Source organism: Mustela putorius, unplaced genomic scaffold (genome assembly GCF_011764305.1).
Source record: "Mustela putorius furo isolate JIRA1106 unplaced genomic scaffold, ASM1176430v1.1 tig00000127_pilon_pilon_pilon, whole genome shotgun sequence".
In the NCBI taxonomy this organism is placed as follows: domain Eukaryota; kingdom Metazoa; phylum Chordata; class Mammalia; order Carnivora; family Mustelidae; genus Mustela; species Mustela putorius.
In genome coordinates this window covers 15260550-15280254 of record NW_025421288.1, presented here as the reverse complement: position 1 = coordinate 15280254, position 19705 = coordinate 15260550, and the positions used below count along the sequence as shown (strand labels likewise).

Below are 19705 nucleotides of genomic sequence, written 5' to 3'. Positions count from 1 at the left end.
TTCCCCTAAGCTCTGCTGTCGCGGCATCCCACGAGTTTTCATTGGTCTCGAGGTACTTTTTCTGCCTCGAGTTCTCCTTTGGCCCATGGGTGCTCAGAAGCACATCATTTAGTGTCTGCAGATCTGCACATTTCCCAGTTTTCTTCTTGTAAATAGTTTCTTCTTCTTCTTCTTCTTCTTTTTTTTTTTTAAAAGATTTTATGTATTTATTCGACAGACAGAGATCACAAGTAGGCAGAGAGGCAGGCAGGGAGAGGGCAGCTGAGCAGAGAGCCCGATGCGGGATTCAATCCCAGGACCCTGGGATCATGACCTGAACGGAAGGCAGAGGCTTAACCCACGGAGCCCCCAGGTGCCCCTTATAATTGGTTTCTAATTTCTGTGGTTGGATAAGATGTGTGGCATGATTCTGACCTTGAATTTACTGAGACTTGTTTCATGGCCCACCGTGTGGTATGTCCTAGAGAGTGTCCCCGGTGTGCTCGAGAAGGCCGTGTGTCCTGCCGCTGCTGGATGGGGTGTGGTGTGTGTCCGCAGGTCCATCGGGGCTCAGGCGGGTGGAAATCGCTGGTTTCCCGTCTGGATGACTTATGCAGTGTTCAAAGGGGAGAATTGGATTCTCTGCCACTGTCGGATTCCTGGGTCTCATTTCAGATCAGTTAGTGTTTGTTCTATATATTAAGGTGCCCCTGCGCTGGGCCCGGAAATATTCCAGTGTTAGAGCGTCTTGTGAGTCGGCCCCTTATTGTTAGGTCATGACCTTCTTCATATCCCGCTGCCGCCTTTGGCCGGAAGCCGATTTAGGGCGACGTGAGTCGTGCTGTCCCTGCTCGGTCTGGTTCCCGCTTGCGCTCGCTGCCTCTTTCTGCCCCTTCGCTCTGAGCGACGCGCGACCCCGCGGGCAGAGCGCGTCCCCGCCTGCAGAGCGCGACCCTTGCAGGCCGCACAAGGTGGGTCTTGCCGCTTTAGAAATGAAGCGGTGCTGCCGTTGGTCACTGGCATGAGCTCTCTCTTCCGTGCTGCGGGGTGCCTTTCCCCTTTCCTGGTGGGGTCTTTCGCTTCATACAAGGTCTTGTTCCCATGAGGTCCGACGGGCTTGCTTCCGCGTGTGTTCCCCCCGCTCTGGCTGTCGGAGCCCGGAAACCCTTCCAAGTCCAGCATCGTGAAGCTTTCCCTGCTGCCTTCCTCTAGGGGTTTCCCATTTGGGGGTCTCGGCTGCAGGCCTCTGATCCATTCCAAGTTCCTTTTCACGTGGGGCGTGAGGCGAGGCTCCAGCACGGAGACCCGGACTTCCCGGCGCCGCTGGCTGGGGGGGCCGTGGGCACCTGCTTGGACTTGCTTTCCTCGGGGACCGTCCACCCTGGAGACCACATGTTTCAGTTCCTCTGTGTCTCCCCCGTTCTTCCCCACGGCCGCCGGGAGGCCCCCCTGCGTCACGAGCCAGGGTTCACTTGGGGGCACTAAGTCATTTCCAGGATTTTGCCATCGCAAATACGATGTTCAGTGACTTGCCTCGTGCGTTTCCATTTTCATGGGGTTGGAGGCATTTTGGGGAGTTTCCAGAAACGGAAGCGCCTGGTGGGGGTCATTAGGACCAGATTTCCCGGCAAGAGGCCCCCACTACGTGCGCCGCCGGCCCTAGGTCTCACCACCTTCCCGCAGCGCCCGGCCCCCACCTCGTGTCATCGCAATCTTGCTGTTGCCAGCCGGACAGCCTTGTTTTCGTCTGAACCGCTCGTTATACCGACGCCTTTCGGCAGTTTTCACAGGCCTAGAGGTCATGTGTGCGTGTGTGTGTGTCTGCAAGTTGTTTGTTTGAGTCTTTTCCGAATTTTTCTGTGGAGGCTTTCGTCCTTGGTCCCTTCATTTTCAAGTCATTTATGTCTGGGGACGTCCGTCCTTTGGCCGCGGTCAGTGTCGTGAATGTCTTCTCTGTCGGTGTTTTGTCTTCTGACGCTGTCTCAGGTGCTTTTTGGTGTGAAGACACGTTCGGGTTTGTCAGTCTTGAGTTCTGTTGCCTCCGTGTCGTGAGTGGCGCCGGAGAGCCCTGGCCCCACACCACAGTGTGAGGACTGTTCTCCGTGCTTGCTTCTAGAAGATGGGGCTCGGCCATCTGCATCCTGCCTGCGTCCACGTGGAGTTCAGCCTGTGCACTCTGAGGTCACCTATTTCTGGGGGCTGTCCAGGGTCCCTTCCTTAGCCGTCCAGCCCACTCAGCAGCCCTCTGGCCTCTGGGAACAGCGGAGGCAGGGAGCCCAGGAGGCTGCTGCGGCAGGGGCTGGGGACAGCTCGCTCTCTGGTTGGGAGGGGGGTGAGAGGTGAGGGTCTGCCGCTGAAGACCGCTGTGCTCTCGGGAAGAGGGCACGGTGGGGGCACGACCCTAAGCACCCTAAGGTGCTTTCTCAGCATCTGGGCATTGGTGTCTGCTTCTGAGGCAGGGAAGGGGCTGGGGTCAGAGGGGGGCAGGGCGCCCATTGTGGGGTGTGTCCCTGGTGCAGGGGGTTGCCGCTGGGGGCTCGAGGGATGGCCTGGCTGGGCTCATGGGTCTCTACAGGAGGCGTGGGAGCAGAGTCTGGGGCCAGATGAGCGCCGGGGGACGGTGAGGAAGGAGGAGCCCAGGAGGGCAGGTGTCCTGGCACCAAGGCGAATGGGCGCAGGAAAACAGGGCGGCATGTCAGAAGGTCCTGACGGGTTTCGGAACGGGGGACCTCTGGAGGCCCGGCTGCACCCCAGGAGCTGCTCCAATGCCGCACCCAAAGCACAGGACGGCTGTGGATCCTGACACAAGTGTCCTGGGCGTCCCTGGGGGGCATGGGGGGGTGATGCCCACAGGGGGCTCTCACCTGGCTCTGTATCGGGGCCCCAGCACCGGCCTCAGGGACTGTGGACTGAGGGGACTTCGTGGCGTGAAGGGTGTGGGGGACGCGGCCTGAGTTCTGTCTTCTCCCCCTCTCCACGCAGTGCCCCGTAGCCGTGATGACGCAGTGGCTGCCCCAGCTTCCACGCCAGGAGCTCACCGGTGGGAGGGACAGGCGGGAGCTACTTTCATCTTGGCTCACAACAGTGTACCCCAGGGCGTGGGGGCCAGGCCAGGCCTGCAAACTCCATCCCTGCCCCAGTGGGTGCTGGATTGGGGTTGGGGGTCCCTCAGGCAGAGTCTCATAAGCCAGGAAAACAAAGCCGCAGCAGAGGGGACATCAGAGGAGGGAGGCCTACAGCACTGGGCAAGTGTCCATGGTTTGTTTGAGGCACTCGCCTGAGCATCCCAGGAAGGCTTCCTGGAGGAAGCGTTGCTCAGGGTGGAATCGAGGCTTCTACATCACGGTAACATCTGCCCTATATTGGGAACCCCTGGGGTAAGCTATGTCTGTGCGATGGGGAGTGCGGGGTGCGCCGTGCGTTGGGATGGAGCCGTATGTGTAACGCTCCGCTTTCTGTTTCCTGAGAGAGAGCATTTTTGTCTCTGCAGGGTGGCTTCGGGGCAGGGCCGATGGGACCATGGCTTCGCGATTGTGTCCCCTGTGCTGTAGCTCAGCATCTCTGCTCCAGGACCCCCACGCCTGGCAAACCCGTGCCCCTGTCCAGGGCCCGCAGGGGCTCGCTGCTCCGAGGAGGGACTGGCCTCTGGAGGGCTGGTCAAAGCCGCGTGCGGGACGCTCGTCAGCCTTGGGCAGAGGCGGGGGAAGGCAGGGCAGTGGGCGGGCTGGGGTCCGGGCCGGCAGCTCAGAGGACGCGTGGGCTGTTCTGGGCAGCAGGCAGGAAGCTGGCTGTGCTCCTGGCGGCTGCCTCGGGGTACAGGCCTGTTGCTGGCGCTTCCGACCCCACGTCCTGGCTCTTCCTTTCCTCTGCTTTGTTCCCTCGTCGGCCACGGGCTCTCTGGGCCGGACTGGGAGAGGGTCCCTGGCTGGAGAAGACAAAGAGGGTTCTCGGGCCAACAGGGAGATGCCCACCGAAGTGACCGGTGATAGCCAGGAGCGCCCGCTGCCCGTCCCTCCTTTCGGATTGGATCTGTCCTGGCGCCGACTCTCCTTCCCGGTGTGCAAATGCTCCGGGTTTCCCTTCTGCCTCTGGGCGGTGCACAAGAAAGCAGCGTACCGCCGGTCACCCTCCTCCACTGTGGGGCCCCGGCCAGGTGCTCAGAGGGTAAACAGCAGATGCCGGCCAGAGCCTGTGTCCACGCAACCTGGGAGGCCTGGGGCACCTGGATGCCTCTTCTGCCCCCGAGCAGGGCCTTCCTCTGACCTTGTTGCCGGCTGCGCCCCTGGTCCTCCACCCTGGTCCTGCCACCCTGGCCTCAGGCCTTCCAAACCCTACCACAGGCCCTTTGCATAACTGTTTCCTGCCTGCAATATCCATCCCCCAGCTGAGCTGCTCGTGCCTACCTCCCAGAGCGGCCCCCCTGCCCTGCCGCTCGCTGGGACGGCCCCTCTGTTTCCCCGGGGCAGCTGTCACTTCGCCCGGTGAGATTTGTTTTCTGATTTGTTGTCTCTCTTTCCCCAAGTCGGCCTGACTCATGGAAGCCGACGTGGCGCCTGGCTCACCACAGGAGCTTTCCACCTGGGGGTCGGGTCGGGGGGAACCACGCTGGGCCTTACAGGTGGGCGAGAAGCATGCGTGTGGTTCTGAGCACCTGGGGAGCGACCAGAGGGCGTCCTGGGGGTGCCACACGACACGGAATGGGACCAGGGAGGCCTCGCAGGCCCCAGTGTCCTCTGACCTGGTGGTCAGCCCCTGTGTGCGCGGGACCCAGTTCAGCCAAGTCCTGGTGACTCCAGGCGACTTTACCGCCATGACCGGTGGCTGGTAGTGGGGGAGGGAGCGTGGTTCTTGCCTCCCCTTGGCCTGCTGGGCCACCGTCCAGGGGTCGAGGATGCTGACACGAAAATAAAACCACTCATGGCATCCGGCGTTGAGTAACGCATGCCTGGGGTGGAGAGAGGAACATGGAGGCCCCAGGCCTGTCCCGCCGCCCAGCTGGCCACTTCCTCCTTGCCTGCTGGTCCCCGAGAGCAGCTCTCGCTGAAGGCAGGACCCAGTGGGGAGCCTGCACCCCGGGTGGGGGGGCGGGGGGGCACGGCAACCCCTGAGCGGCCACGGGCCCCATCCGCCTGGGCCCCTTCCGCGGACACAGGGAGCTGGTGTTCCCGGCGGGGGCGCGGCGGGAGGAAGCAGCACAGAGGAAGGGGCGCGTCTGTGGCAGGCCAGCCCGAGAAAGAGGAAATGGCCTCTCCGGAGTCCGGCCGGGCAGGCGACCTCGTCTTGTCCAGGGTGCTGATGGGAAGCGCCCACAGGCGGTGCCCGCCACGTGCCTGACGCCTGTCCCCCGGTGGCTGAGTCCCGCGTGGCTCTGATGACACATGTCCTCACCCAGGACTCCCCCTACCCCCCACCATGCCCACTCGGGGCCCCTGCTCCGAGGACCTGCCGAGGGGCTGGAGGTGCTGTCGGGCCGAGCCACCCCCTGCTCCCACTGTGCCTGAGGGCTCGGAGCCACCAGCCCCTGCAGGGCCAAGTCTGGGGGCGGGGCTTGGGTGTCAGGGCGCACATGTGTCCCCCGCGGGTGTAGTCTGAGAGCCCAGCTGAGGCTGCAGCGGGGGGGAACGGCTTTCTTAGCTGCACGCCGCATGTGGACGCAGCACGGACGCTGTCCTCCAAGTGGCGGGCTGGGACTTCTGCGCGGGGTGGGGGGTGGGGGGCTCCGGGCTGGGTCCCTGGGTCAGGGGACCCTGCAGACCTTGGCAACTGACCATACCCACCGTGGCCTGGCCTGGGGTGGAGATGCTGGCGGGGCACACGGCCTGGGGGGTAGAGGGGTCGGCAGCACGGGGGCGGGGCTTGTGCTGCGTTAGAGGGTCAGCAGCAGAGAGGGCCTCGTGGTGGAGGTGCGGCATGTCTGTCTCCTGCCACCAGGGTCTTTGTGTCCTCTCATACCGACATCCCTGCCTCACTCCCCACCTGGAGGCTTCCTTGCCCAGCTAGTCTCTCGGGGCCTGGAGTTGGGGTGCTACCCCCTTGGGCCTGGGCCATGCTGGGGTTCTTGGGGGCCCTCAGGGGCCAGCTCGTTCCTCCCCGGTGTCACACACACCGCAGTGGGAGGCCAGCGAGGCGCCGTGCCCGGCAGTCCCGAGCCTCCCTGTGACGGGCAGAGCCAGCTGCGAGGCCCAGGTGAAGGGCCTATTCAGGAGGCGCGCCCGGGGCTGTGTGGGTTGGCGCGTCCCGCTCCCTGCGGGCTGTCCCGTCACTGCGTTCTTGTTTTGGCAGCAGAGGCTTTCCTGGGCCAGAGTGCTGGAGAGTAGATGCTGGGACTTTCCGGCTCTGCAGGTGCAGGAGACAGGCCCTGGCCCCGGGGAAGCCGCCAGTCCACCCTTGGCCCTGCCTCCTGGGGGCCTTGAGGGGAGGGGGGTGTCCTGCTCAGGACGGAGACCGTGGCCGGGCTCTGGGGCCCTCACCCCACTCACTGGGGGTCGTCTCCCTGGAATGCCATGAAGCCAGCCCCTGCCCACTCTGGGCCGTCTGTGGGTTCCCGGAAGCCAGCCTCTTGTTCAGGGAGCCTGAGCCTTGGGCGGCTCCTTCTGGGCCTCCTGTGGCAGGAGGAATCCAGGGAACACTGGTCACCTGGGCCCTCCATGGTGCCAGGCCTGGCATCTGCCTCCGCACCTCCCCGGATGCCAGCCTGCTGGGACAATGGGGACCAGGGGCTGGGAGAGAGGCCAGGGGCCACCCCCAGAGTGGGTGGGGTGTGAGCTGAGGCCGGGGGGCGTCCCGCGTCTGCTGGGTGGGCCGCCTCGACGGGGAGCTAACCACCTCTGTCTGCGAGCGGTTGGATGGGTCGGTCCAGGGGTTGGGTGGGCCCTGTCTCGGGCTGGGGGCTGCTGGCCTGTGTTTTCCAGCCCCCAGAGATGCCTCCGCCTTCAACCAGCGGGTCAACAGCTTGGGGGCCGTCCGGGCAGAGGCCGCGAGGCTTGGCCCGACAGCTGCGTCCTCAGCTGCCTCTGTGGGTCGGGTGGCTGTGGGTCTTGGGCCTGAGGATCGACTTCACGGGTGAGCGGCTGTGGAGTCTGGGGTCCCGGCTGGGGAGCCACGGAGGCTGGAGGCTGAGCACAGAGTTGGGTGTCTTGGGCCATCTGGACCGTGAGCTGGACTGTCCCTGGCACGTGGTGTCCCCAGCTCCTGTCTGTGAGAGCAGCCGTGAGCCGCTCCCGGTGAGCTGACTGCTGTGTGGCCTGGGCCCGCCTACCCTCTCTGAGGCTCGGTTTCTAGAGAAGCAGGGCCCCGCCGGCCTGCTCTGCCAGACCCCGTGCTCAGCACAGTCGCAGCTCGGAGGCGAGGCACGGCCCCAGAGCGAGGGTGGTGCTGCCCGCCCCACGCTGGCCTTTCTCCTTCCTTGGGGGGACCCTGGGCTTGGCGTTTCTAAGCCTCTGTTTCCCCGCCTGTGAGATGGACATCGGAATACCTAACCTGCTGTGTCTGTCGGGGGCCCGGGAACCCCGGCTCTCACCGCTGTTCCTCTGCTCAGGGACCACAGGCTGCCATTCCCCGCTGGTGGGTCCCCGCTGGACCCCCTGGTGTCCAAGCATCAGATGAGGGACCTCGGCCCAGGAAGGCGGGACACGAGAGCCCTTCCAAGGCTGGGACAGCCGTTTCAGCTGGAATTGGCAATATGGGTGCCGACACTACCCTCCCTCACAGGGCTGAGCAGCCCCTTGGAGGAGCCGCAGAACCCTGGGGGTCCGGGAGCCCCTCCCTGGGGTGTAGCCTAGGAGCCGCCAGCCTGAGGCTCCTGGTCCGGTTTAGGGATCCACGGGCATCTGTGTTGGAAGAGACCAGGGATCCTGGGGGGCCTTCTCTGGCACCCTGAGTCTGGGCGCCTGCTTCCCTGCCTCTTCACGCCACCTCCTCCGTGAATGCTTTACCGTCTCCCTGTGGGCCACGTTCTCGCCTCTGCTGTGCCTGGAGCAGGCCCCTGCCTCTGAGAAGCCCTCCCTGATCACCCCTCCCGAGGGCAGCCTCAGAGCGAGGGGCTCCAGGGGAGAACGAGGCCAGCTGGAAGCTTCCACCTGCCCATCTCAAGTCCGGTGGTGGCCCTGGGCCCACGGGGAGGGCACACCGGGGCCAGCTGCTGAGACAAGGGTGGTGCCAAGCCCCTTGGGGATACACGGGGAAGCCTCTTTCCCCTGCAGGGCCTTGCTGGTGGTCCTGAATTCAGTTGTGGGGCTGGGCAGCACCCCACAGAAGCCCCGTGGTCCCGGCTCCATAGCTGAGGGGACACTGGTGCAGGCCACTCTGATCATGGCCACAACGGAGACAGCCCAGGATTGAGTCCAGGCAGGCTGTGGGGCACCCTTCCCGGGGGGACAGTGAGGCTCAGGTCACACGCGGCTCTGTTTCAGGGACCCCTCATGTCCCCTGGAATGGGGCCGAAGCCTCCACGGTGGGACTGGAGGTTTTCTCCAGCTGGAAATGAAACTGTAGCAGGAAGGACTTGGGCTGGACGCAGGAGGGCCTTCCCCCAGCAGGAATGAGCCACAGACCCCATGTCCTCCTGGCAGAGGTGGGGTCGTGGTGACCTGGCTGCCCGCAGCTCTGGGGGCTCCGTCTGCCCCACCCTGTGCTCTCTCGGGCCCTGGCTGAGGGGTCCTGGGAGTCCTGTGTGTGGCCCTGGGGTCAGGAAGGCCGCAGGGCCCCCCACATGCTGGCTCTGCGGCTGCTGTCCTCCGTGCTCGGCCCCCTGTGGGAGGAGGGGGCAGTCTGGCCCCCGGTAAGGCTGCAGGGCCCCGCTGTTGCCAGGCCGAGGCACCCCCCGAGACACAGGGAGCCGGGAGCAGAGCGCAGCCGCAGGCGAGTCCACGCCCGGACGCCTCCCCAGGGAGAGGGCCGAGCGTGCCCCTGGGCACAGGCGTGGAGGGGCCTGTGCACACGGTCACTTGAGTTCGTTCTTCTGGCACCTTCTGCGGACACACGAGGAGGTGACTCATCGCAGGGCAGCCAGGCTTCGGGCTCAGGGTGGGCGCCGCGCTGGAGGCCAGGCCACCCCGGGAGCCCTGGGCCTGGACCGGCTGCCTGTCCTGCAGGTGACCCCGTGCCTGCGTGCCTCCCGGGGCCGAGCCTCCTGGCCACTGGGCCGAGCCTGTCTGGGGCCTGTCCTCCCAATGCCAGGCCAGACGCAGCTCCTGGCAGGGGCACCGAGGAAAGCTCGGAGCCCCTGCCGCCGGGAGCCCTGGGCTGCTGTTTTCCTGGGGGTGTGCAGTGTGGTCGGAGGAAGCCGGTGCTGGTGTCCCATTCTCGGCTGGCCGCGTGGTGCCGTGTGACTCCGGGCAATGACCTGCTGTCTCCGAGCTGCCCCCCTCCCCCTGTGACGAGGCGCAGGCTCGCTTCCCAGGCTTCTCGTGAAGCCTGGAGTGGACAGGAGGAAGCGGGCTTCCCTCCCGCCGTGCCGGGGCCTCAGGCCCGCTGGGACTTAGGGGGCTGCCTTGGGGCTCCACGGGAGAGAGGATGTGGGTCTCGGCTCCACAGGTGGGTAGAGGGGCCAGCACGTGGTTGGATGCTCCCGGGTCAGTCACCCACAGCCGGACGATGGGCCACAGCTGCCAGTGTCCTAACCAGGGAGGCCCCCCTCAGCAGCCCTCTGGTGCCCCACAAAAGGTGGGGTGGCACGTCAAGCTCTCTGCTGACGTCCCTGCCCCAGGCTGCCCCCAGCTGGCCTGAGTCTTTGGGTGGCCGTGGGGATGTCCCTGTCCCCCCGCACAAACTGGGGCTCTGTGTGACGAGAATGTGCAGCAGGAGGAGACCCCGGGCGTTGGGGGTCATTAGTGCAGCCGCGGGGGCCACACAGACCTATCGCAGCCGGGGCCCGGGGCTGCAGGGCGGAGCTGGGCCATCAGCCGAAGTGCCTCCCACTGGGGAACCCCTGTCCCTGCGCCTTGTGGCCTAGGGTGTGTGCGAGGGTGGCCGTTGGGGTGAGCAGCCGCCCTTGGTCCGTTTGTCCCGAAGGGACCAGGTGTCTGTCTTTGTGGTGCTCGGCTGTGGGGGAGCTTTCCTGGGCCTTCCCAGGAGAGCAGGAGCCCGTGTGTGCTCAGCCGTCCGGTGCTCCGGGGAGAGGCCTGGAGGAGACGGTGTGCGTGGACCCTGCTGTGTCCGCGCTGGGCTGGGGCCTCGCTGAGCCTTCACGTCGGGCTCTGCGAGGGCCGGGGGCTGGGGCTGCAGCCCAAGCTGGCACAGTGTCCCCTGGGGCCACCTCCTGGGGACCACACCCTCAGAGCCCTCCCCAGTGCCTCCTGCCCGCACTGCTGCCATCAAGAACACCCTCCATTGCTGGGGAGCCCCCCTGCCCCCAGGCCCTTTTCTGCCTGGGCTGTTGGCTCCCCGCCTGGGGTGCGTGCGTGTGGGGAGCTGCCTCAGGGCTGTGCCCGCGCCGTTGGAAGGCTCTGTCAGGTCCTGGCTGGGCCCGTGGAGGTGGGGTGAGGAGGGGAAGAGCAGAGCACAAGGATCCCCCCTCTTGAGACACTCTGGAGGTCTGCATGGGGAGGCGGCCCTGAGAATTCCATTCACTGAGTCCTGATTGAACCAGAATGTGCCTTCAGTCAGTCGTCCGGCGAAGTGTGCCTTCAGAGGGACCCCGGCAGGTGGGGCCCTGCCTGGGCGCCCCCTTGTCTGTAGGGGAGGCGGCAGCAGGGGGTCGGGGGTTGGGCCCGGCGGTGTCTGGAGGGCGGAGGATGTTGGGGGGGGGCGGCCGGCGGGCAGAGGGGAGACGGCCGGGGCTCGCCAGGGGGGTGTCCTCTGTCTCCCCCGCTTGTCCCCCCCATGATGGGGCCTGGATGGTGCAGTGTGCAGAACGGGGACCTCGAGGAGACGCGTGCACGTCCTGACCCCAGCGACCGTGACCTCATCTGGAGGGGGGTCTGGTACGAATTTCAGTAACGAGAAAGGGAAACATGAAAGGAACCACGGGACGTATCTTGCGTTACGTGTTAAAGACTGACACCTTCACTTTGACCCGACTCCTAACACTGGCTTCAGAAATTCACGGACGCGTCCGTGAGGATCATCCTATCACGTGGCGTAGTCAACCAGCCAGTGCGCGTGGTGCAGGGCCCGGCGTGGCCCCACATGTCCGGGTCCCTGGAGCCTGAGAACGGGACCTTATACGGCGACAGCATCTGTGCAGGTGGGGCTGGGCCCAGCATCTTGAGGGGCAGAGGTGATCCTAGATCCCAGGGGCCCTGCATATAGCGAGGCCCTTACGAGGCGTAAGAGACGGGCATGTGACTGTGGAGGCAGAGACAGGGCAGGGAGGCCACCCGCCCAGGGACCCCTGGGGCCCCAGCCCTCCCCGCCCAGGGTGACCCCCTGCCCATGACTCGGTGAGGTCCATGTACAGCGTGGTATTCCTGCCTGGGGGACCATGGCACCGAGTGCCAAGGCCACGGGGGAGGTTCAGTCTCGGCCTGGAGCCAGGCCTGGGGGGGCATCCCGGGATGGCAGCTTGGGCTCACTGCGCCCGTGACCTGGACAGACTCCTGCTGGCTCAGGGCCTCAGGGACCCCCTCAGGGGCTGTGACCTTGCTCTCTACTCCAGGGCTGCCCAGGATGGAGGGCCAGCGGCACGGCCCAGAAGCCCTGGAGAAGGCAGGGCACCTCACCCCAGACTCCCCAGCCTCACTTGGGGTGTGGGGCCCCTGCTGCACGGGGCTTACAGGAAGCACCACCAGGCACGGGCCGGGCCAGCAAGAGAACCTTGGCGTCCCTGCTGGGCAGGGTTGTTCCCTTCCCTGGGGACAGCCCCACAGGACCTGAGGCCACCCCCTGTGGGAGTCCGGTGTCCAGGGAGTGTCACGACCCTGGGGCAGGGCCGCTTGCCCTTTGTTTGTTGGGGGTTGTCCTTTGGAACCTTCCTTTGGGGCAACTTTTGTACCGGGAGAAGCCCCCCCCCATACGGCTGGGGTTGGACATCAGCACCTAATCTGTTGAGTCCCACGTTCAGGACCCTGTCCAACATTGGGCTCAAGGTCATTGTGACAAGCCTCTTGTTTCTGGGCTGGTGAAGGTCCTGTCGCAGACGGGCAGGACTCCGAGCCTCACTCTGGCCCCCTACAGCCGCCACTGTCCACCAGGGCCACAAACGCCTTTACTTCTGAGAAGTTTACAGTCGTGGTAAAATACACATAAAATTGACCATCGTGGCCACGGCAAGCGTACGTTCACAGCGTTATGTGGCCGTCCGCAGTGCTCGTCCCCAGAGCTGTCCACCTTCCCAAACGGAAGCGCCACCCCTCGTGAAACACCGACCCCCATCCCTCCCCCAACCCTGGTGACCACCGTCCACTCTCTGTCCCTGTGAATCTGGGGACTCCAGGGACCCCGTGTGAGTGGGTCCCGTAGGACTTGTCCATCTGCGTCTAGTTCCCTTTCACACATGAGCTCTTCCTGGGCCGACGGGGCTCACATTGTCCTCACGCACCCGCTAAATCAAGCCTCCAGGCCCAGCATGTGCCCATCCTCTGTGAGCGCCTTTCAGCGCCCTGGAATTTCAGCTTACGCCTTGGGGTAACCTGGGGGCCCGGGGCCCCGGGAGCAACCCGTGCTTTCTGTGTGCGGGCTTCGCGTGAAGGATCGCTGACGTCACCGGGAAGCGTCTGGGGTGGACAGCTGCCTCCCGGCCGCTGGAGACAACTCCCCAGGGGCTCACAGCTTTCCCGACGGCCCTCCCGGGGGCACAGGGGCGGGCTGTGGCCCCCGCGGCCTGGAGTGCCCCCTGCTGTCTTGGCCCCGGGCCCTGGCGCACCTCCCGCATTCTTTCCCGTTCCCAGCGCACCTGGCCGCTGCAGGCGCCGCGGTGATGACCGATAACATTCAGGACGTCCCTCCGGCTGGCGCTCGTGGCCCCAGCCCCCGGCCAGCGGCACAAGCAGGCCATTGTCCCTTGCGGCACGGAGCTGCCACCGCGCTGGGGGCCAGCATGGCCTCTGGGGTTTGGCGTTCCTTGTCCCCCCCAGCCAGGCTCCCATGTCCTGACCCAGAAAATGGGCCGGGCCCCTCCTTCCCCAGGGCTGGGGTCTCTGCCCTGCAGAGACCAGAGGGGGCTGTCGGGCACCCCAGGCCGTGAGCCCCCCCACCCCCTACCCCGAGGCAGAGGCTGTGTGTCAGCATCTCGGAGGCTCCGATGCCCACCAGGACAGGACACCAGGACAGGACAGATGCACGCTTGGTTGAATGGTTCTTTTTAAAAAAATGTTCCCTATTTGAAGGAGTGAGAGAGAGATCACAAGCAGGCAGAGAGGCAGGCAGAGATGGGGGGAAGCCGGCTTCCCGTGGAGCAGAGAGCCCGATGCGGGGCTCGATCCCAGGACCCCGAGGTCATGACCTGAGCCGAAGGCAGAGGCTTCACGGACTGAGTCCCCCCAGGGGCCCCATGGGTGCATGATTCTTTTTGAAACTAGCAGCATGTGTTAAAATGCCTGATGACCTCTGGAGCTTTCAGGGTACAGCCGGGCTGGGGAAGAACCCCCACGGCCGTGCACCACCCATCCCCTGACCCTCCAAGGAGAGTACCCTGCAGCCGCCCCGGGAGGGGCTCCCCAAGCAGGGCCCAGTCCTGGCTGGCAGCCACCCCAGGCCCAGAGCCTCTATGTGTGCAGGCATCTCCCTGTAACTCTGACGGGGAGCTTGGGTGAGGACCCCCTTCCTGACCTCGCCTCGGGGCCTGAGCCCAGGAGGGCTGCTTGCCTCCTGACGGTGCCCCCCACGTCTGGGCTCCCTGTGCTTCCTGAGCACAGCCAGGCCCTGGGCGCCGGACGGATGGGCCCCCGGGGCGGCCGGCTGCCCACCCAAGGCGTCCCAGAGCTGGGATGCGTGGCGCCCTCCTGCGGGGCCTCCGTGCTCCCGCTTGATGCGCTCCTGGAGATCTACTGCTTATGTCTCGTGGCTGAGCCCATAGGGATGGTGATGGCCAGGGGTGGGCTGCCGCGGGGTCCCCGTGTGCTGTCGGAGAGGGGACCCAGTGGCCGGCTGGGATGCAGCCTGGCAGGAACAGGCCCGTCCCGATAGCCTGGGATGCCTCCGGGCGTCCCCTTTGCCCTCAGCTTCAGGAGGCAAGAGGCCCTCGGCTCCCTCACAGACGTTGCTAAGACGGCAGTGGGAGGGGCGGGGCAGAGGAGCAAGGCCTGGGAGGTCAGAGCAGAGCCGTGCTACGCCGCGGGGCCCCCACCCCTCCCCAAGGGCTCAGCCTCCAGAGTGGCCCGGCTGTGCCTTGTCCCCTCCCGTGGCTCCAGGGAGTGTGGGGGCCCCCGCGCCTGGGACCCCTGCCTGGAACACCTGTCGGGTGACAACGCGGGGACGGTCCGGGACTCTGATTGCTGGTTAGCAGGTGGGATGTGGCCGTGGCGCTTCCCGGGGCCCGACAGGGAGGGAGGGCTACACCCCCAGGCTGCGGGAGGAGAGGGCACAAGCACTCAGTGCGGGTCCCAGGCCCGACGCCCGAGTCCCTGCTCCCATGTCTGGCTGTGCTGCCGCCGGTGGCCCTGTGAGCAGTGGCCCAGGGCCCTGGCTCCTGTCGATGGCAACACCGAGGGCTCCACCCAGGCCGTGTGGCCGTGGAGGTGCTGTGGGTGGGCGCCGTGTCTCCTTTGCGTGGGTGCTTCCTTGGCCCCGTCCACGCCTCGAGATCCAGGAATGGGGCTGGCTGGGTAGCAGGACTGGAGGGCTCTCGGGTGAGGCTCAGGAGCACGAGGCCCTTGTCCTTCCGGTCCATGGAAGGTGCGCTCCGAGCCTGAGCGGGGTCCAGCCGCAGATGGGCGCTCACGCTCTCCATCAGCATTCTCCGGTGTCCCTGGGAGGCTGAAGCCCCAGCCGACTGACCCCCACAAAGGGCTCCAGGTGGGAGACCTGGCTGTATCTGTTAGAGTGCTTTCTGGGGGGCTGGGGGGCTGGTTCTCCTCGGGCAGGCCAGGTGGGACAGGACTTGCTCCTTACCAGCGGGCGAGAGGGCCCGCAGAGCTGAGGCGGTGCCGAGTGTGGCTGTGCACGGTCCCTGGCAGGAGGCGCTGTGTGCTCAAAGGCTCAAAGTCCTGATGCAGACTCAGGAGAGCCCAGGAAGGTTGGAGCGGCGGGGACAGCAGTGGGTGCAAAGGCCCCGAGGCAGGCAGAGCTGGACATCCTCAGGAAGAAGGGCGGGAGGAGGTGAATCATCTGGGCTCAGAGTGATGTCGTGCTAGGGGGAGACACTGGGGCCTCGCCTGGGTACTTGGGGGGGGGCTGTGGGGGTCCAGGGTGGAGCCTGATGGGTGGCAGAGAGGGGTCAGCTGGGATCTGGCTTTGCAGGGGGAGCTGCTCAGCCTCCTTGGGGAGGGAGGCACTGGTGACATGTGTTGGCCAGAGCAGCGGGAGGACAGGGAGTGGCCTGAGAAATTGGGGCTGAGCTGGTGGGGGAGATGCAGGGCCTCCTTGGTGGGCGCAGGATGGGCGTGTGGCGGTAGGGGTGGACTGAAAGTCCCCCGGACCAGGATCTCAGGGTGGGGAGAGGGCTGGCGGTCTGTCCCCAGCCACGCTGCGTTCCCTGCTGTCCAGTCTGAGAGGGATCTCCTGGATGACTCCCCCAGAATTGCCCCTCCCCCAGGCAAGAGGAGGGCTGTGGGGGCCCTGTGACCACCAGGGATGTGGGGGACATCCTCCAGGCCTCTGGTCCCTGGTGACCGCCAGTCGTCTTCCTGTTCTGTCTCGTGGCTTCCCGTTAAGGGAGCCACACAACATGTGGCCTGTAAGCGTGGCTTCTTGGCACCAGGCTCTAAGGTCTGTCCCGCAGTCGTGGGGGTCCAAACTGGTCCTCCATGGCTGGGTGGGTGCGCCCCGCCCCGGGCACCTGCTCCCCGGCGGGTGGGCTGCTCCGAGTTCTCGGATCGTGGGGTGGGGGCAGGGCGGGCAGGCTGGCCGCCAGAGCTGACCGCCGTGTCCTCCTGCCCCGCAGCTTCCTCATCGTCCTGGTCTGCCTCATCTTCAGCGTGCTGTCCACCATCGAGCAGTACGTCACCCTGGCCACAGGGACCCTCTTCTGGATGGTACGTAGCAGCTCGAGGGGCTGTCCCAGCTGCTGGGGCTCTAGTCTCCTGGGCGAGTGGGCCATGGGGTGGACTGAGCTGCTCCTGGTATTTCTGGCCTGCACAGTGACCCTGTCCCAGCGTCCTGTCTGCTGGTCAGCTGCTGTGGGCAATGGGAAACTGGAGGTGTGAGAACCCCCACCCTGACTCCTACATTTCCTAGGATGCGGCAGTTTGGCTTGGATGAGAGGAGCCTGGGAATGGTGGTCTGGGAGGGCTTCCTGGAGGAAGGGGCTACTGAGCTGGGCTGGGAAAGGACAGCTGTGGGCACAGCTTGCCAAACCTGGGCTGTGGCCCCGCATCTGGGTGACTCCTGGGCTGTGGCAGCACACCGACCCAGGGCTCTGCCCAGGGTGCCCGGACTGCCGGGCTGGCTCCTTCCACAGACCTGCGTCCATTCACCCTGACTTAAGGGGCCGTCGTCACTGTAAACCAGAAGTCCAGATGCGCACGGGTCTGCTCGGAGACTCTCCTGTCCTGGGGCAGGCCCGAGCCCCCAGGGCCATTCGGCTGTGACAGCCTGGCTGGCCTGGCTTGTCCACTCTTTGGGGTGACGGCCCCCCTCCCCCGTCCACCTGGCGTCGGGACCAACGTGACAGCATCTGATGGACCCCTCTGGGGATGTGACGTCTGTCCGGGGTGAGGTCTTCCTGTCCACCACTGCGGTGTCTGTTTGCCTGGAGGCCTTAGGGTTTCGAGATGTGGGTTAAGGTGGTCTCTGTGACGGCTGTTCCCGGGGACGCTCCTCCTGCCTCCCCGCGGCCCCCAGCTGGGGCTCACTCTCCCATCGTGTTCTAAAGGTCCCCCCCCCTCGCCCCAACCCCCCACTCCCCCCCCCCGCTGCCTCTCTCCCCTCCTCTGTCTCTCTCTCTGTCCCTCTCTCTGCGTGCTGGAAGCCCCGGATGGCCGTCCCCGGACGGTGTGGTTTGCTTGCTGGCGGTGTCGGTTCTCTGGTCCCGCAGACTTTCCCGGACGTGGGCTCGACGTGGGGAGGCCTGGCGGCTCTGGCGGCTGCTGGGCAGGCCCCGCTTTACCGGGCGGCCTGGGCCTGGCAGGGTGTGTGTGGGCTCGTGTTTGGGGGTGACCTTCCAGTCCTAGGTGAAGGTGTTGACTTTTGTCAGCTGTTTCTCGTGTCATGGAGACGGTGGTGGCGGCCCGTGTTCGTGTATGTTGCTGGCCGTCCGCCGTACCGGTCTGTGCTCCTAGACTGCTGTTCTCTGTAAAAGCGCGGTGAGCTTGTCGTCAACAAGCAGGACGGTGCGAGTGCCGGGCTTTGGGCGGTGGCTGTGCTCTTCCTCCGGGTCGTCGGGTCCCGGGGAGCTATGGAAGCCGCCACAGGTGCGGCCTGGCCTGGGGTCCCGGGGGCTACAGCGTTGGGGGCAAGGCGAGCCGCTCCTGCGTCTGGGCACTGTGTCAGCCGCCACCATCCTAGAGGCAGATGCCCCCAAAGCCTGCCCTGATGGGCCCTGGTGCTGGCCAGGGAGTGGGGTCCGTCTCCCCGACAGCTGAGGGGTGGGCCGAGCTTCTTGCCAGCCGGCACCTGCTGCCCAGGGAGGGACAGTCCTTCCCTGGCCGGCCGGGGAGCTGCGGGTGGTGGGGAGCAGGGAACGTGGGAGGCGCCCTTCAGCTCACCCCACAGCCCTCTGAGGCTGAGGCAGGGCCCGCAGGGGCCACTGGGGGGCGGGACAGCCTGGGGAAGCCGCCGGGGCCGGCTGCTCTGGACCCTCGCAGACACGGCCCGCACCGCGCTATGTCGGTAGGTGTGTTCCTTGTGGGACATGGAAACCAGACCGCCAGGGGCTTACGCCCAGGACAGTCCGCCACGGCGGGTGGGGGGGGCCCTGCCCTGGTGTGTGCGGGCCTCCGCTTCCCTCTCGCCGGCCGGGAGCAGCTCCCTCCCTGACACGGATTCTCGCATTCAGGGCTCAGAGTCGATGTTGTGTCCTGGGGGTGCCCAGAGCTGCGGGGCTGGGGCAGCTGAGGGCTCCGTTCTCATCCCGCCGCTCCTCTATCCCACCGGCCCCTTCAGCACCCCGGCAGCCCCCCAGCAGCCCTCCCAGCAGCCCGGCTACCCCATCGCAGCTGCCCCCCCGTCCCCACACCCCCAGGCCCCCAGCAGACCCCCCAGCATCCCCGCTGCCCCCACCCTAGCCGCCCCCACCCGCCTTCTCTGCCAAGCCTGCGGTCATAGCATTTTTGAGGTGCGCGCGCCACCTGGTGGCCGTCGTCTGAACTGCAGCCATAGCTCCCCAAGGGATGGGGGCTCAGCTTGGAGTGGGGTGGGGAGAGGCGTGCGGACCGGGTCCTGTACCCCCTCCTCTGGGTCCCCTGCCCCGGGCAGAGAGCCTGCCCCTGCTGTGTCCCACCGTCCTGCTTCCCCTGGGGGGATGGAGACCCCAGGCGGCCTCCCCGGCCCCACCTGCTGTCCGTCCAGACGCCCTCTCCACATGGCGGCCTGCTTCGGTGGGGTGGGCAGTGCCTCCCAGAACAAATCGGACCGTTCCCCCAGCTCTCTCATAATCAACTCGACTTCTCCCTCTGGACCCCCAGACGTTGCACACTTGGCAGCCCTGTTCCTCTGCCTCACTCTCTCCCTCCCTTCAGGGCACTGCGGACCCGCGGGTGGTCCTGGCTGCCTCCGGGCCTTTGCATGCACGGTGTTCTCGGCCTGCTGTTTCTTCGACACGTCGCACGACTGGCTTCCCCTCTGGTTCCGGGTCTCAGAGCGGCTGTCGCTGCTTCTGAACCTGCCATCTGGGGCTTCCCCGTTCCTCGGTCCCAGGACACTGCTCTCTCCCAGTTCGGGTGTGCGGTGGGTGTGGGCAGCTCTGCGGGGGGCTTTGTAGCTTCGTGTCATTCGTACTCCCCAAGGGGAGACGCCCGGCAACTGCACGGACCCCACGTGCCCAGGATGACGCTTCCGGGATTAGGGCTCCCTGCCTTTGAGCCCCTGGGTCCAGACCTGCCCCCACAGGACACCCCAAGGCCTCAGCACGGCCCCCGGCTCCGTCCATTAGAGGGGGTGGTCAGGACGGCCTCAGACTTAGCACTCCGGCAGCCTTGCTGGGTTTCCAAGGACTCCCCGCCCCGCGGCTGCCTGCGGCCGGGTCTCCAAGGGGGGTCTGAGCTGGCTGGGTCCGGCTGCCTCTGGAGAATCACGGCCGGTGGAGGGCAGCGGGCACTGGGGAGACAGCGGCACGGAAGGAGACTGCCGCAGTCCAGCCTCCAGGGGCACCCGTGCGTCGTGTCCCGTGGTGGGTCCAGGAAGGACGTGCAAGGGGAAGACGGGACCAGGGTGGGCTGTGTCCGCAGAGATGCTCCGGGCTGCTCCGTGGAGGGGACACTGCGGGGAGGCGGGCAAGGCCCACGGCGGCCGGGACAGGACGGGACCCCACCCACAGCGCGCAGCCTCCAGGGTGGGCCAGGCAAGCACGGGGGCTTCCTGGGGGTGCCTCAGATCCCAGGCCCAGGGAGACCCCCTGAGGGCAAGGGGCGTGGGTTATGGAGCCCTGTGGGAAGCCCGGGCGGGTGGGTACGGGCGGCGCTGCCGGCCACCAGGCGGCGCTGCTGCCCGCAGAATGCAGGCGTCCCTGGCCTCAGGCCCGGAGCGGGCGCGG

General features: G+C 66.1%; 1 protein-coding gene across 9 annotated transcripts in view; it reads left to right on the top strand.

Annotated features, from left to right (window-relative positions):
- The window catches only part of KCNQ1 (potassium voltage-gated channel subfamily Q member 1), a 306866-nt gene that overhangs the window by 29771 nt on the left and 257390 nt on the right, over window positions 1-19705 (top strand). For all 9 annotated transcript variants that reach the window (XM_045066468.1, XM_045066472.1, XM_045066495.1 and 6 more), the window contains exon 2: window positions 15959-16049. In XM_045066468.1, the coding sequence (XP_044922403.1) occupies window positions 15959-16049 (91 nt within the window). The remainder of the gene's footprint in view (window positions 1-15958; window positions 16050-19705) is intronic.